A 17,237-nucleotide genomic window follows, 5' to 3' on the forward strand; every position below is an offset into this window, starting at 1 on the left:
TGTATCTACAAACCCCAGCAAAGAACTGGTGCTATGTGGAATAACATATAGTATGTAGCAATTATTTATATACATTCAAAATATATGTACACCCAGATCCCCCCAAAGCAAACAAAAGAGCTAGTCTACCACTGCCCATCAGGCAATGAGGGATAGGGAGTGTGGAGAGTTTTCATAGAATCAATCTCAGTGTTCATTAAGTAATATTTTAAAAAATAGTCATGACAAGGACCAGGTTCAAAATGATGTTAACACCACAAGGTATTTACAATATATATACACACATATACACACATACATAGACATGGTTAACTTTTTCTCTAACAAACTGTGTTATAAGCAACAGACAGACAAAACAAAGACCCAAGCTCTATAGCACTCATAAACTACTACAGTATGGCACAGGTGACAGAGTGAAGAGAGATGTTCCACGACTCTGGGATAGACGCACTTCATTTGACAGTAACTGTTGACAAACTTTCAAATACATTTAAAAAAGTAAAAACCCAGAACTCTTTCACCCCATACCCCTATGCCAAAGCTACACAACTACTCTAAAGCCATTGCCCAGACAGGCAATGAGGGAAGGGGATAGGGAGATTTTTCATAGAATGAACCTCGATATTCCTTATGTACCTAAGTGTCCACAGACAGATTTAGGTACAAATGAAGTTAACAACAACAAAAAGAATTAAAAATTTATATTTACATTTTAAAGTATATACATATTCCACCCCTCCGGGTGGAACAGAGTTAGAAAATCTATGCTATTCTACAATTGCCTACAGAGGCAATGAGGAAAAGGGAAAGAGGAAGTTTTCATACATCCGGACCTCCACGTCTCATTAGGTACCTATATGTCCATGTAAAGGACGCAGTACCAAATGAAATAATATAGTATAGTAACAAAATTATATACATTTGTAAGAGTATATTTCCCGCCCTTAGTTCCCCCTAGAGCTAAGAAAAAATAAAAATAAAATCTTTCTCACACTGATGGAATAAGAATGACAGGACACTAAATTCAGAGCTCAATGCTTTGTCAGAAACCAAGTCCAAGTGAAGGACAGCCACCCAACGAAATGCAGTGACCAAGAAGCACATAGAAAAAACACAGTGAAAGCATATGCCAGACCTCCACCTCCAGGAGCAGCCCCAAAGCACTGCCTGTGCTACTTGACACTCACTGCAATGCATGTCCAATGCAAGAGAAGGAAGAACCTTCTTAGAGAGACCCCCCACTTTCCTCATAAATTCACAGAAAGGACTGGGAAAGCAAGAAAGTAAAAATGCAGCAATAGCATGTTTATGTTAAAAAAGTATATACTATTGCCCTAAACTACTTTTCCAGCCTAGCAAAAGCCAACCAATCAAACAACAATCCTCAACACCCAAATACAACTTTCAAAAAACTCAAAATACTTTAAAAAGTTTTGCACCCAGTCAATAAGAGAAAGGCAAAGAGGGCGTTGTTACACATCTGAACCCCACTGGTACCTTCCACTCTGAGCACCCAGAGAATTAATATAACACAGTAGTAAGAACATATATACAGACATTAAATACACTTCCCTGCACACACTCATACAGCCATTCTAATGGCTATTGCCAACAGGCAATAAGAGGTGAGAAGAATATGTGACTGTTTACATCTAGTCTTCCACATTTCATCAGGTATTTTCACATGCATTTCAAGGGTATAGGACCAAATATAATTAGTAATAAAAAGTCACAGCAAGCAGTACTCTACTCTCTCTCACACTATCCCAAACAAAACAGTTAGCTATTGTCTTAAGAGGCAACAAGGAAAAGGTAAAAATCTGTCATACTCAATCACAATGGTTATTAAGTTATCTATGCAAAGAAAAAAGTCTAAGTGAAATATATAAAAAGTAGTATTGCATTTATAAATGTGCTTGAAAGGATAAGAGGCAACTTATGTTCCGAAGACTAGAGCAAAACAGTAGGCACTATTACTACTCTGTTATTCCAATGCATTGGTGTGGACTTGCATGGTTTATGTACATGTCCACAAGAATGTATGGAGGGCAGCAATAAGTAAGTCCCAAACAGCAGCAAAATTGTTGCTACACTCTTTTAAAAGAAGCTACCTTGCTCCCTTTTTGAAAGTCATGACATCATTTCAAAAATTAAAACCAAATTACTCTATAGCTGTTACCTACAGTAGGCAACATGGGAAGAGGAGAAATTATCAGAGAGCAGTATTTCACTCTTTACCAGGACAAAATCTGTAAAACAAAATATAAAACATACAAAAGTACATGTGTATGTCTCAAAAGTATCCATCACCCCCTCAAATTCCCACAAACTTTCTAAAAATCAATCACTTATTCTGCTAATTATTGCCCAACTAGGCAGCAAGGGACGGGGAAAAGAGTACTTGTCATACTTTGAGACTTCCACCTTTCATTTTGTACTTCTTTGATATTTCACAGATTTAAGAACAAAATAAAAGAACACAAAACCCAGAAAAATAGATATCTGAGTTTTAAGAACTACAAATCTAAGAAGACAGAACATTTCCCCAAAAGAGAATTCATTCTGTATAAATAAAAGTAAGGTCAGGGCGAGGTGGGGGGGAATCTACATTATACCTATGATCCCAGTTCTTAGAGGCCCATATAAATCAACCCTTTCCTATCTGTGAACTCAGTCTGGGACTGCAGTCCTCAGTAATAGTGCACTTGAGATGTACTGTGCCATCCCTGAAACCCACGGAACACGTTCATATATAAGTGCTAAGCAGTGTGGTTGAAATTTATCATTCTAGGTTCTTTAGATTAAGTACCTTTAAAGTCCGATTCAACAACAGAATATCAATCATGCAACAAACACAAAACTTAATTTTTATTTCTTGCTTCCTAATAATCAATCAGAAAGAATTGTTTGGTACCCAGTAAACCTGATGCAGCTAGATTTGTTTTTTATACCCAGGACTCTTCTGGAAGCTTTTGCTCTAATAGTGGCTAAAGTTTCATAGAATGAAAACACACATGGCAAAGAAAACTAGTTAGGTAGAACTAGTTAGGTAGAACCCGTGAAAACTAGTTAGGTAGAACCCGTGACAGCAAGAAAGTTTGTAAACACTGAACATCGACAAATACAATTTCATGTTTAAAGACAAAATGAGACAGAGAAGGCACAAGTTTCTGGGGGTAAACTGCCATTACTTTATCATAGCTAACTCCATATTAGTAGAGTAAATTTACCTCTTCCAATTCCCAACTTTCAGAACTCCAAATGAATTTTTCCACAAATCTAGAATTTCTATTTCTCCAGTTCTATTTTTCCTAATAATCAACATATGCCTTCACATTACATTCAAGTACACCCTTTCTCTGTAGTCAACACAACACTTAACTGCTTGCTACCCAGTGAAGTCAGGTATTATGCTCAAAGCACAAGCTGACCCCTGTGAGTCAATCTTCCTTCCTAGAAGTACAGAATGCAAGGTAAATTTTGGAGGAGGACAATCTGAATGCTACCAATATACTTATGAGACTGTAAATGCTACCTCTCAGCCTTACATTCTTGACTTTGAGTTAGCTGTAAGAAGATGTACATAAGCAGGCTAACAAAACATGAAAATTTCCAGAATTCTGTGGGGAAATTAAGAGTAGGTCTATCAAAATTAAAAACAATTGAGGTGAAGATTACCGGTAAGAGTGAAAATATTATGGCTCCAGTATCCTGGGAATGAATAGCTTCTGACATCAATAAATCAAGAATTACCTCTTTTTTTTTTGCACATATCCTCATAAGATTCTATGTACAACACTGCACACCACACACATTCACATCCATACATGGAAGAAAGAGTTATTTAAGACAAGATTTGCCATATGCAGAGTTACATAGATTTTAGGATCAATGCCAAGATGGGCAGGTAAATCTCAAGATTGAACTGGTCTTGAGAAGTAGCAAAAGTTAAACTCTGTATCAAAGTAGAATTTAGTAATACAACATGGTAAAAAACCAAAAAGAGGCAACCAAACCCACAAGAGTATTTTTCCTTCACTCTAAAAATACAAAAACCCCTAACCTTCAGTATCAACTAAACTACCATTCATTTACCAAAAGCACAAAGGAAATAAAGATCTACAATTAACTATTTCACGAAGATATCAAGATGATTCTGAGATTCTCAGGAATAACATTTTCTACTCAAAAACACAAAAATGTTTAGAAAAGACTAAACTGGGAGCAAACACTAGGATTACAGTAGGCTATTTTCAGATTGTCAGCCATTAAAATTTTGTTATATAAAAATATTTTCATAAAATAAACTATAACTTTGTATTCAACTCCACGTATTCTAACTTTACAACAGCTGAATAAAAAAAGTGGTCTTTCTATGGTCTGACTGTGGAGTGTTTTCAGTGTTCACAAATGAGTAATTCCCTTTTTATGTACATGGACAGTTTTCAAACAAAATATAGAATTCTCATGAGTTATTAAGAAGAAAAATCCTCCCCTAAGAATCAAAGAAACACAACAACCTAGGAATAAGTCTGCATAGCTCAAAAAATTCAAGTACAGTATTTCTCCTTCAAAAGGAGTGAAAACGCCCGCATTCTGCTCTGGATACCCTCCCTCACGATTCCTTTGCTTGATCCTTGGCCACTTTTTAACATTAGTTTGGCCAAAAGAAAAGAAAAAAAGCTATTTTTTTTTAACTAAACAAAATCACTGTTTTAAACAGTGAAAAAAGGAAGTCATAGCCCACCATATGTTCAACTATTTCTTTTCCACACTCTCATTGTCCCTTTAAGGTACTATGGTGAACTTCAAAATAAAATGCTTTAATTTCTTGAGAAATGCTTCTAATATACACCCTAACATAAAATAAAAAAAAACCCACATGGATATGATTCACAGAGAAAATGGTATGATTTGTTAGGTCAAAAGGCAACTTAAACAAATTACATTCTTGGTGGGGAAATAACGACAAAAACACCAGTGCTGCTTAACAGGAAGCTTGCCAAAGCACAGAAATACCCTCAGCAGAAAGTCTGCCAGCAGGACTAACCACGTGTATAGCGTTGGAAGGTACTGGAACTCATGATAAAATAATGAACATTAACTCAGTTAGAACACCTTCTTACAGTAGTGCCATAAAGATGAAGATGAAAGTGTTAAATATTTGGAAAACTGAGATTTTGGACCTGTATGTTCATCTGTTCAGTTCAACAGAAATGAGAAAAATCTGTAGAACCTGGGTTATTCTGCAGGAAAAATTATAATATAGATATAAACATTTTTAAAAGACCCCCAATCAGGGCAGACCTGCATACCTGAGGTCAGTTGTCTACAGCTGTATCTTCAATGCCTTTTTTGCTTGACTCTTCCAGGCTAACTACCACATCCCAGGAGCATCTATCAACAAGACGCAGCAAATAGCTGACCAATCAACAGCCTGCAAATAGGGTAGCTCTTACAGCATACTTTCCTTGGTTGCACTGTGTCAATAACTTTCTGAACACTAAGAAATGGAACACAATTTCAAATATGACTTTTTTTCTCCATTTGTGTGTCCAAAGCAAAATTACTCATTGTTTTTGTAGATGGTGGGCATACAGGTGAATATAACTTTGTAATAAATAATTACTTACTGCCTAAACACATTTCAGAAAAGACATGAAAAACACAATTGGGCCCTGAGCTAACTAGAACTCCTAACAGTGCAAAACAACTCAGTAGCATGCCTGCCTTCACTTCAACCTTTACAAAGCCAGCAGAGCTGTGGGCACCGGAAGGTCAGCTGTGTGTGCTACAGCCACAATGTCAGAGTTTTCAGATTCCTCGACATCCACTGGATATTCAGCTGAATAACTTCCAAAGCCTCTTGGACACAGCGAAGCTGCAAGGTTGCCTCTGACTGATTTTCAAAGAATGCCTGGACCTGCAAACACCAGAGAAGCATTTTAAACAGGAGAGACCGAGGTTCCCCTGACCTTGTAATGGTAGCTCTAAGATTTGACACCTTGGAAATAGCAGCCCTACAGCCAAAGCATTTGCATCTATCAAGTGTGGTAATATCTTTTCTTCATTGCTGGTGCCTTTACTCCTGTGTCTATTAATTCTTCTTTCCATATTATTTCTTAAAATAAAAAAAGAACTCTGAAGAAAATTAAAGCAATTTAAAATTAGACTTGATAAATAAATTCACATTTTGAATGGAATTCTTCAAAAATAATTTCATTCTTACTTCAATTACTTTTATTGAGGAGAGAGCAAGTAGTGCTGAGAATAGAACCAGAACTTCATTTCACCTCCTTGCTATATATGCAACTGTTTAAAAATAATCTCAATGTAGAATCATTACCATTGATGAAAGAAGATGGAGGAGACTGGAATTAGCATGAAAAGTCTCTATTTCACTTAAACAGAGCAGCCTAAAAGGAGACCATGCAGCTTCCTTCCTAGAATTGTGTACAACCAACCTCAGACAAATGTGCCTTCGTTGAAAACAAGTGAGTTGACCCAGCAACAATACTCTGTATGGTATAGGAGCCCAGATGGAACCTGAAGAAACACAAATAATAAGAGAGAAAAATTAAGCAGGTTCTGACAACCAAAGAACTGTCGTTCTAGAGCATGAAGGAAATGCTATACTGTAAAGGCAGAGCAGGGGTTTCCTCTTGGAAATACAGCCCAGAAGTTGGGGTGTCTTTACACACCACTGCCAGTGGGCAGGAAAGGAGGTGGGAGCTTGGGGTATTCAGGTAGAATTTTAATCTGGCTCTCAAAAATCATCAATACCCAGAAACATTATTATTGTTTTAAGAGAAGAATACATGCGCTACCTAGGTAAGTGTGGTTCCTTAACTGATGTCTTGGCAATCAAGAAATAGTTCTAACACATACAGCACCTATTCTGAAACAGTCTGGGACTGTGCTAGGACGAACAGCTTGTGAGGTGTACTTGGCCTTGACCAGTGTTTCACTGGACACCACTGCTGAGTGCAATGCTTCTAAATATAGAAAGTTGTTGCTTAAGAAGTGATCCCCACTTAGGACAAATCAGAACCCAGGAGCCAGCAAAGCACCGGGAGCCTATTGTAAATGCACAGTCTGAGGATATGGAATTCAGTCATTCCCCAAGAATCTTACTTATGTACAAGCTTATTCCAGTTTTCTTTAACAAAATCCCAGGCCAGCAAGTGTCCAGGAAAGTGCCTGCCCACTGTCCTGATGATAAGTGACAACTTCTGTGTTCGGATGATATCACCATCAAGGCTACTTTTCATTAACCTGAAGAAAAAAAACAGATTTAGCCTTCAAAATTATTGTATTTGAAGTGATGACCAAACTTGTATTAGCACTGGGTTCCAATGTAAACCTCTATCAATTCAAGCTAAATCAGGTTGGACTAGGCTAAGATTAGTACACAAGTTAAAACCTGTCAATTATTTTAATCATCATGATACACATACTCATGTTGTTATATAATGATTTACAATATATCAAGGAAAAAATTCTGCAATTTACTACAATTTTGGAAACTAGCATATTTTCTGGTTTTTCAGGTCAGGAATATTTAGCCTGTATACTTCAGCTTGCAAACCCACAGACCTGATACTATTAAAAAACAAAGGAAAAGAGGACAAGATGAAGGGTCCGAAGAAGCATTTTCACATTTTACTCTCTGTGCTCAGGTACTGTCTGCATATGTAAAATGGGAGTTTATAGAATGTTGTGCTAAGGTCAGAGTCTAGCCATTGCTGTAAAGATAATGCTTATTTACAAAGTATCATTTAGAAAGTGGATCTGGGCAGGGTCCAAGGATGTCTCTGGGACACTGTTAGGATTTAGCTGCGTGAACGTATATAAGAGAAGCAATGAAGCTAAGATGCTCTCTCTATCCCTGGTATGGCTTTCAGTATCTACATCCTAAGGTGTATGCGCTTTGAATCTCCTTGGACACTTGAGCCTTTAACTCTGTCTCTTCCTGTTCTCTTTGTCAGGTCTGACTGCCTGTTTTTCACCCACATGATGTTTCCATTCCTAGGCCAGGTAGTTGGACATTAGGAAGAAGTATGAGCAATAAATTCAAAGGAAGATAGAAAATAGTTCTCTTTTTCTGAAATGTTTACATTTGCAAAGTGACAGCAGGAGTAGACTGATATCTAGTACAGCAGATTTTAGCACAGCAGGCCAAGGGAGGACAACATTTCCCAGCAGGGCACAGATGGGGTTTATGATTACTAATATCTTCAAATCTCTCAAACAAAGTGCATTCTGAACCATCTGTTAAGTTCAATCCTCAAGCTGAAGCCCGGTTCATGAAAACTCATCACAACCTTGTCCAATTCAGGTCTAAGAGGAAGACAGTGAGAGCTCAAGAGAAAACGGGCTCCTGTCCTAAAGAGCAAAGTGCTTTTATCTTTTGGTTTCTTTGTATCGTATTCTTTGAACAGTTCCATACCAGTAAAGTTTCTGTACATCCTCTGAGCTAGCAAGAGCTTCAAGTATTTTGTTCTTTTCTGCTTCAGAGCCCATGGAGAAATACATGCTTAAGAGGAATGACCAGCCTGTCTCGGTTCTTGCTCCAACTTTGAACACAGTGGTCATGACATCAGTAGGCAGGCTACAAAAGAGAGTGAAACATGAGAATAACAAGGAAAAATATCTGACTACAAAGGCAAGGAATTGACTGGTAGTGTTTCTGGGTCCAAATAATAGTTAATCTTCATACAATTTTTAGAAATGAGTAAAAAGGTAACTCAATGACTGCTACCTTCCTATAGTTATGACCTTAAAGAACGTAAGTGGAATTTAATATAATAATTATTTACGGAGAAGACATGTACCTGCATACTGGGAAGGAATGAAACACACCCTCTTCTCTGTAGGAGATCATGGGCTATCCCAAAGTACACAGAATAACTATGTGCATTATAATACAGTGTGCTAAATGTGATGGTATAAATTGAGCAGCAAATGTATGCTTGGGAGGCAGGAAGGGGGTGAAACACAACTGCCTTTACTTAGGTCTCAGAGCTAGGACAGATTTCAGAACCTTATTCAAATTCCCTGTCTCAGCTTTCCAAATATTTTAATCATTGCTCTAAAATGTTCAGTAAGGAACCTGGAAAGAATTAATCATATCCAGAACATTTCTCCTAACTGCTCACTCCACCAGTCGTTTCACTTCTAAATGAAAGGAGACAGCCATCATACTCTGAGAAATAGCTGTTATCAAACGTCAGAAAATTAGGGTTTTCTGTGGAGATATCGTGCATCACCACCATTTAAAGTACTTGCCACACAAGCGTGAGGACGTGAGCTCAGTAACTAGAGCCCAGGTACAACAGAACTGGGTATGGGGCATGCACCTGTGATTCCAGTGCTGGTCAGTTGGAGATGGGTGGACAGAGATCAATGGTAGAGCATTTGTCCAGACAGTGTGAGACTGTGAGTTAGATCCTCAACACCACAGGGGGAAAAAAGTTTTAAATACAAACAAATGAAGCAGAAAACTAGGCAAAATATGAAAGTGCTTGTTTTAATCTCAGTATTCAGGAGGCAGAGGTAGACCAACAAGGGTTACACAGTGAGACCCTATCTCAAAACCACATCAACCAAACAAAACCAGAAAACACGTTGTGGCAACGTTGTGTAAAAACAAACAAACAAAAAACAAAAGCAAAACAATACAAACAAACACACAAAAAAACTCTGGAATATTTATACTCTGTTAGTGGACATAAAATCACATATTTACTATGAGAAACATATCATGAAAGTCCTTAAAAATTAAAAATGGAATGCTAGGGAAAATAGTTCAATCAGTACAGTGCTTGCCGAGCATGCATGAGTACTTGAGTCTGATCTCCAGAACCAACAGAATAAAGTCAAGGGGTGGTATAAACTTGAAATCCCAGGGGCTCTCTGGCCAGTCAATCTAGACAAATATTTAGGGGAAGTCACTATCTAAAAAAAGTGTTTCTGAGGATTTGACACTAAAGATTGTTTTCTGGCTCCCTACACATGAGTTCTCACACAAACACACATATATATGCACATGATAAAAACAAAACAAATAAAAGTTCTCTATGATCCAGCAATAGCACTTTTGAATATATACCGAAAGAATTTAAATCAGATTTGCCAAAGCTAATTATATGCTCAAATTCACCGCAGATTTACAATGCCAAGAAGCAGAAGCAATTCAAATCTCATAAAAAATGCATTAAATTTGGCACATGCACATAGCGGAATATCATTCCTTCCTTCTTTAGGAAATAATGAAGGGAAAGATCCATTCAAGTAGATGTGCACTTCACCTCTGAGTTCCGTTTGATGCCATCCAATTGTCAAACAGCTTTGTGGCCTCAGTGGTACAATTATCTAGGTTATGGGCACAGGCAAATTCCAGCAAGGCTGACCGGAGCTCTCGAGCAGATGGCGTGCCCGCATCAGTCCAAGTCTGCTGCTGGATTTGGTTCTGGAGCAATTTATATATTCTGGTCTATAATAATGAAATATGATTATAATGATATTAATAATTCAATAAATCATGAAATCAGTACAACTACATATCTTTTCTCCAAGATTTATCCAATAAGAAAAAAAGACAAGATATTACTTATTAAATATTAACTGACATATAAAACCTACATTTAGCTGGTATGAAGTACCCAATAACAAAGCTACAGACAAGTAAGACTTAAGAATGATACAACTAAACTCAGGAAGATTTTATGGTGTCTACACCGTAGAGAACCTTTATTCTGTGTGTACTCGACTAAAAGCTACCTCCTTCCTACCTAAAATATCATCCAACTGCTGGAATTTCCTTGCCTGATGATTTCTGTATTGACAAATTCAAAAATAAGAGAGAGAATATACCACTATTACTGTTTATTGTAATAAATATAGACCAGGCTAGCCCTGAACGCACAATTTTCTTGCTGAGATTACAAGTAAATGTTACCATGTTCTACTAAAATATGTTTCTTTACTAATGATTTAATACTTAAACATATTTAACATACCACCTAGTTTAAGGTCATAGCAAATTAACCTAAAAAAAAAACTTAAAGGAAAATGAGGTCTCTAGGGAATAGTATATATTCCCATTTTTAATGTAAAATAGTCAAAGTTACAGAAAAATGTAAAAATAAATGTATAGTGCACATCCAAATGTTATTCATCTAGATTTATGTTTCTAACTCTTCAGTTTTGTGTACATGGTACATATACATTACTTTGTTTTAGTAGAATTGTTTGTAAACTATAGAGACAATAAAATTTCATTTACATATACTTAATCTACATGTGATCAAAATACCCTGAGGACAATTGTTCAATCTCATCTGCTATTCTATACAATTCATTGTCACAGTTCTGAATGAGAAACTATTGTGAAATATGTGTGTATTATAGAATCAGCAACCCCCCTTTTAATCTCTCTCCTACACAGAAGCATAAAAGCTATTCACAGAATATGGAATATTCTGTTGCAAGTTATTGTGCACCACAGAGGGAGAAGATACACAAGATTTAACAATACTGTAAAAAATATGCACCCAGGAAATCCTAGAGGAGAAAAACTTTGATATAAAATGCTTAGTTTTTTTCTCTGTAAAGAATATATCTACAAGCTATACATAAGGAGGATCAAATTTAAACAAACAAAATCAATTGATGTCCCTTCTCCTCAGTATCTAAGCACCAGTGAATTTCTCCTTACCAGTTACTTTACATCACCACCACCATCCTACCTGTGCTGGCTACTTTTATGTCAACTTGACATAAACTATAGTTATCTGATCCTCAAATGAGAAACTATAGTAAATGGATCCTCAAATGAGAAACTATCCCTGTAAGATCTGGTTGTAGGCAGGCTGGCAGAGCATTTTCTTAATTAGTAATTGGTGGCTAATTGGTTCTGGGTGCTAATGAAAACAGGATGAGCAAGTCATGAGAAGCAAGCCAGTAAGCAGCACTCCATGGCCTCTGCATTAGCTCCTGCCTCCAGGTTCCTGCACTATCAGAGTTTCTGATTTTCTGCAGTGATGGCCCAATACCTGGAAATATAGTGAAAAACAATTTTACCCAAGTTGCTTTTGATTGTTGTGTTTCATCACAGCAACAGAAACCCTAACACATTACCTCATCCCAATAATAAAGTATCATAGATGAGTTATGAAAAAATCTTTTAATCCCCCAAATTCAGTTTAAGTTCTTTCAAAGTATTATGCTTTTCTTGAAGATCACCATCCATCCCTAAAGACAAGAAGAATTGGTATAAGAAGTTCTCAAGGCTTGTGATAACACATCAACTTGCCTTTGTTTGTTTAAAGACAAATAGAGACTAGATACCTTGTGGAATGTTTGAGGTGGGAGAACGTGGAATTGGAAGATACTGGCTGTGCGACCTGTCAATGCAGGGCATCCCACTGGCTCCTGCGTCTGTATTGGTACCTGCTGTCTTTAATTGATCGACCCACTCAAAAGCATAAAGACACAGACCGTATGTCTACTGTTTTTGTCCCAAACGAACGAAGAATCAAAGAAAATTTAAAGGTATTTATAACCAGAAACAAAGGAACAATGTGTGGGGCAGTTACAACTTAGAATTTTATCTTCACAACTTATAACCAGAAACAAAGGAACAATGCGTGGGGCAGTCACAACTTAGAATTTTATCTTCACAACTTATAACCAGAAACAAAGGAACAATGTGTGGGACAGTCACAACTTAGAATTTTATCTTCACAACTTATAACCAGAAACAAAGGAACAATGCGTGGGGCAGTCACAACTTAGAATTTTATCTTCACAACTTATAACCAGAAACAAAGGAACAATGTGTGGGACAGTCACAACTTAGAATTTTATCTTCACAACTTATAACCAGAAACAAAGGAACAATGTGTGGGACAGTCACAACTTAGAATTTTATCTTCACAACTTATAACCAGAAACAAAGGAACAATGTGTGGGACAGTCACAACTTAGAATTTTATCTTCACAACTTATAACCAGAAACAAAGGAACAATGTGTGGGGCAGTCACAACTTAGAATTTTATCTTCACAACTTATAACCAGAAACAAAGGAACAACGTGTGGGGCAGTCACAACTTAGAATTTTATCTTCACAACTTATAACCAGAAACAAAGGAACAACGTGTGGGACAGTCACAACTTAGAATTTTATCTTCACAACTTATAACCAGAAACAAAGGAACAATGTGTGGGACAGTCACAACTTAGAATTTTATCTTCACAACTTATAACCAGAAACAAAGGAACAATGTGTGGGGCAGTCACAACTTAGAATTTTATCTTCACAACTTATAACCAGAAACAAAGGAACAATGTGTGGGGCAGTCACAACTTAGAATTTTATCTTCACAACTTATAACCAGAAACAAAGGAACAATGTGTGGGACAGTCACAACTTAGAATTTTATCTTCACAACTTATAACCAGAAACAAAGGAACAATGTGTGGGACAGTCACAACTTAGAATTTTATCTTCACAGACCTCAGTGGAGACACAGCAGCAGCAGTGGGGTGGCACTCTGAAGCTCTGGAGCAGAGAAAGCCTGACACTCGAGGACGCACCCACACCCCACAGCCTGACACTCGAGGACGCTTAGACTAAGCTTTAAGCACCCACAGCCCACAGCCTGACACTCGAGGATGCCTAGACTAAGCTTTGAGCACCCACACCCCACAGCCTGACACTCGAGGATGCTTAGACTAAGCTTTGAGCACCCACACCCCACAGCCTGACACTCGAGGACGCTTAGACTAAGCTTTAAGCACCCACAGCCCACAGCCTGACACTCGAGGATGCTTAGACTAAGCTTTGAGCACCCACACCCCACAGCCTGACACTCGAGGATGCTTAGACTAAGCTTTGAGCACCCACAGCCCACAGCCTGACACTCGAGGATGCTTAGACTAAGCTTTAAGCACCCACAGCCCACAGCCTGACACTCGAGGATGCTTAGACTAAGCTTTAAGCACCCACACCCCACAGCCTGACACTCGAGGATGCTTAGACTAAGCTTTAAGCACCCACAGCCCACAGCCTGACACTCGAGGATGCTTAGACTAAGCTTTAAGCACCCACACCCCACAGCCTGACACTCGAGGATGCTTAGACTAAGCTTTAAGCACCCACACCCCACAGCCTGACACTCGAGGATGCTTAGACTAAGCTTTAAGCACCCACAGCCCACAGCCTGACACTCGAGGATGCTTAGACTATGCTTTAAGCACCCACACCCCACAATGAGAGGGCTTGATTTTGCTAGTCTCCTTATACCAAATGATTAAGAGAGATTCTCAAAATATTTTAAGTATATTTGAAAATATGATAAGCATTTTTACTAACATAATTCTACTTTCATAAAAATCCTGCTGTTTTAAATGTGACTACTTAAATAAGTGAATCAGGTTATGTCTTCAATATTACTTATATTAATAAGAGTATAGCAGGTGCCTCAAGTTGCCTTTGTCTCATAAAATGAAATACACTTTTCATATGGTTTCTCAATTAGTCTCTTGAAGTTCAGGTGATTAAACAACAGAATTTAACACTATTTTCATTAAGAATGGCAAGAAGAAGGTAATAAAGAGATGTGTCACATAAGCAACAAAATGCAGCAACAGTAACAAAATTGTTTTAAAAATAAAACAGGAAAAGATGATGACACTTGCTATATATTAAATTTTGATTTACTGTTTTAATTTTACATCAATACACTCAGGGAGGTTCTTTCCCAAGTTAACGAAATTTCTTAAAAGTGAATTGTCAGTTTTATTGCAAAGGTTTATCCCACCAATGCTTCATATGTAAGAGAATGACAGATTTGTAAGATATAAAATAGGAATATGGCTAAAACCAGACATTAACTTCAGATGTTAACAATTTAACACAATTCAAATGTACCTCCAGACCCTACCCACCACACCACAGCATACTCCACAGAATACTGTATACATTATGCATAACTTTCATAACAAAGTGAAAAATTAATCTGTATAGTGTTCTGGCTATAATGACATAAATATTAATCAGACTCCAATATTAAATACCAATACACTTGAATATTTGACTCATGGGCTTGAAAATGCCTGCCATTCCACTTTCTAACTACAAAGTGGTAATAGTTTTGATGCCATCAAAATCCCCTAAGAATAAACAAGAATTTTAAAGCTTCCCTTCTTTGTGAACTAAAGTGAACTTGGTATTTAACTATGAATTTAAGGTGAAATAGTACTAAAAGGGTCCAAGACTTAGAAACAGACACCAAGTCTCCCATCCTTGCTCTTTACTCATTAGTTCCCTGAATCCTAGTCTATAATATGTGCCAAACAAATACCTGAAATCATAGAGGATGAAGATGCAACAAGACAAGTTACTTGAACACCAACAGAAAAATATTCCAAAGACCCAATTTGCAATTTCAGCAAAGGAATAGCTTGAGATAATTACCAAGTGCTTCCTAAGACTAATCTTAGATAGAACAGAGAACAATAGATGGAATAAAGGCTTCTGCTACCATGGAATTAACTACCTAGATAGCTTTAGAATAGGCAGACATTCTGCCTCCCTTTAGGGTATTTTTTAAACCCTTCAAATCAGTGTCCTTCAAGAGTGGTAAAAGGAGTGATGTGTAGTAGTATTGTCTGCTACTACTGATACCACATGGAGTAGTGTACCTTACCCCAGTTCACATAACCTTAAATGGGAACAGTGTCTCTGTAGACATAACCAAGTGAAAATGAAGCTATACAGGGTTACTATGGGGTCTAACCTAAGGGTTGGTATATCTATGACAGCTGTCAAATTGGGGTACAGAAACACAGTGCAGTGCCTTGTCAACAGAGATAGGACAGGAATGACAATAATTTAAACAAGAAACACAAGGATTGCTAGCATTCACTTAAAGTTAAGAGAAAGGTAGGTAGTAGATTATCCTTTACAAAGCAGTCTACCCTGCCAACACCTTGACTTCTAGCCTCCAGAGGCATAATAAATAAAATCCTGCTATTTCTGTATATCAAGTTTGTAGTAATAAATTAAGGCAATACTAGGAAACTAATATAATTAGTTAATTATTGTTGAAGTATAAAAAGTAACAGCTGAACACTATCAGGTGACTGGTCTTACTAAATTCAAGACTCCTTGGAAACGGGTACAGTCACTGCTACGTACCAGCAGCATTGCTCATGGGAGGGTAGTCGGCAACAACTCCTAAACAGGTAATTTTTAGAACATACTGCATTTTAAAAAGACCACTAACAAATTAATAAGAGATCTATTTTCTAAAAGACCTTATTTTAATGTGTGTAAAAACAAAAGAGGGTTCCCAAAGATATTTTCCTTTTAGATGGCTCCATTTGGTAGCAGTCAAATGTCTCTATTTTGATACTCAAACAATACTATTTCATATAAAAGCTGAACCAACTCTTCATAATAAGGACTGGCATTTTTCATCCAGAGCAGAGGTTTTTATAATGAGTAAAATAAAGAAATTAGAATTTAACCATTTGATTTCTTTTTTAAAAAATAATTTCTACTTTTTTAAAAAAGAAAACAAACTATCTTTTTTTTCCACTTTACATACCAATCTCAGTTCCTATTCCCTCCTCTCCTCCCATTCTGTCCACCTAATCCTCACCCTACCCCCCATCCACTCCTCAGAGAGGTTAAGGCACATTGCTTTGGGGAAGGTTCAAGGCCCTTCCTACTATATCTGGGCTGAGTAATCCATCCAAAGAGAATAGGTTCCCAAAAAGCCAGTACAAGCAGTAGGGACAAATCCTGGTGCCACTGCTGGTGGGCCTGCAGTCTGTCCCAGCCATGCAACTGTCAACAACATTCCAAGGGTCTAGTTTGGTCCTACGCTGGTTCCTTTGCTGTCCAGCTGGAGTAGATGTGCTCTTAACTGCTGAGCCATCTCTCCAGCTCTGTTTAATTTTTTAAAAGGCATGTTAAGACCTGAATAGAAATTCAAATAACAGTATTAAAGGTAAGTCACAAAAGAAACTGAAAAAAGAAAGACTTACCACCAATCTTGAGGCCAGGTCCATATGTCCCAGTTTTTCCAGGAGGTTATAGATGAGGCCTGTCTGGAACAGGGCTTCAGTGATGGGTGCAGTGTGGGTCTCATTTTTAAGATAGTCAATCAAATCAAATGCCATCCGAATAGGCACTTTGCCAAGGCTAAAGAATAAATAAATAGGA

General features: G+C 37.4%; 1 protein-coding gene across 2 annotated transcripts in view; it reads right to left on the reverse strand.

Moving 5' to 3' along the window:
* Nucleotides 1–3,766: 3,766 nt before the first annotated feature.
* The window catches only part of Lnpep (leucyl and cystinyl aminopeptidase), an 89,931-nt gene continuing 76,460 nt past the window's right edge, over nt 3,767–17,237 (reverse strand). The window contains exons 13-18 of one of the 2 annotated variants that reach the window (XM_075951829.1): nt 17,060–17,216; nt 10,311–10,495; nt 8,450–8,611; nt 7,135–7,275; nt 6,465–6,546; nt 3,767–5,923 (exon numbers count right to left, since the gene is read on the reverse strand). In XM_075951829.1, the coding sequence (XP_075807944.1) occupies nt 5,792–5,923; nt 6,465–6,546; nt 7,135–7,275; nt 8,450–8,611; nt 10,311–10,495; nt 17,060–17,216 (859 nt within the window). In that variant the 3' untranslated portion in view covers nt 3,767–5,791. The remainder of the gene's footprint in view (nt 5,924–6,464; nt 6,547–7,134; nt 7,276–8,449; nt 8,612–10,310; nt 10,496–17,059; nt 17,217–17,237) is intronic. The other variant, XM_075951838.1, reaches the window with a different exon arrangement.

The sequence above is a fragment of the Microtus pennsylvanicus genome, chromosome 1 (assembly GCF_037038515.1).
Source record: "Microtus pennsylvanicus isolate mMicPen1 chromosome 1, mMicPen1.hap1, whole genome shotgun sequence".
Taxonomy (NCBI): domain Eukaryota; kingdom Metazoa; phylum Chordata; class Mammalia; order Rodentia; family Cricetidae; genus Microtus; species Microtus pennsylvanicus.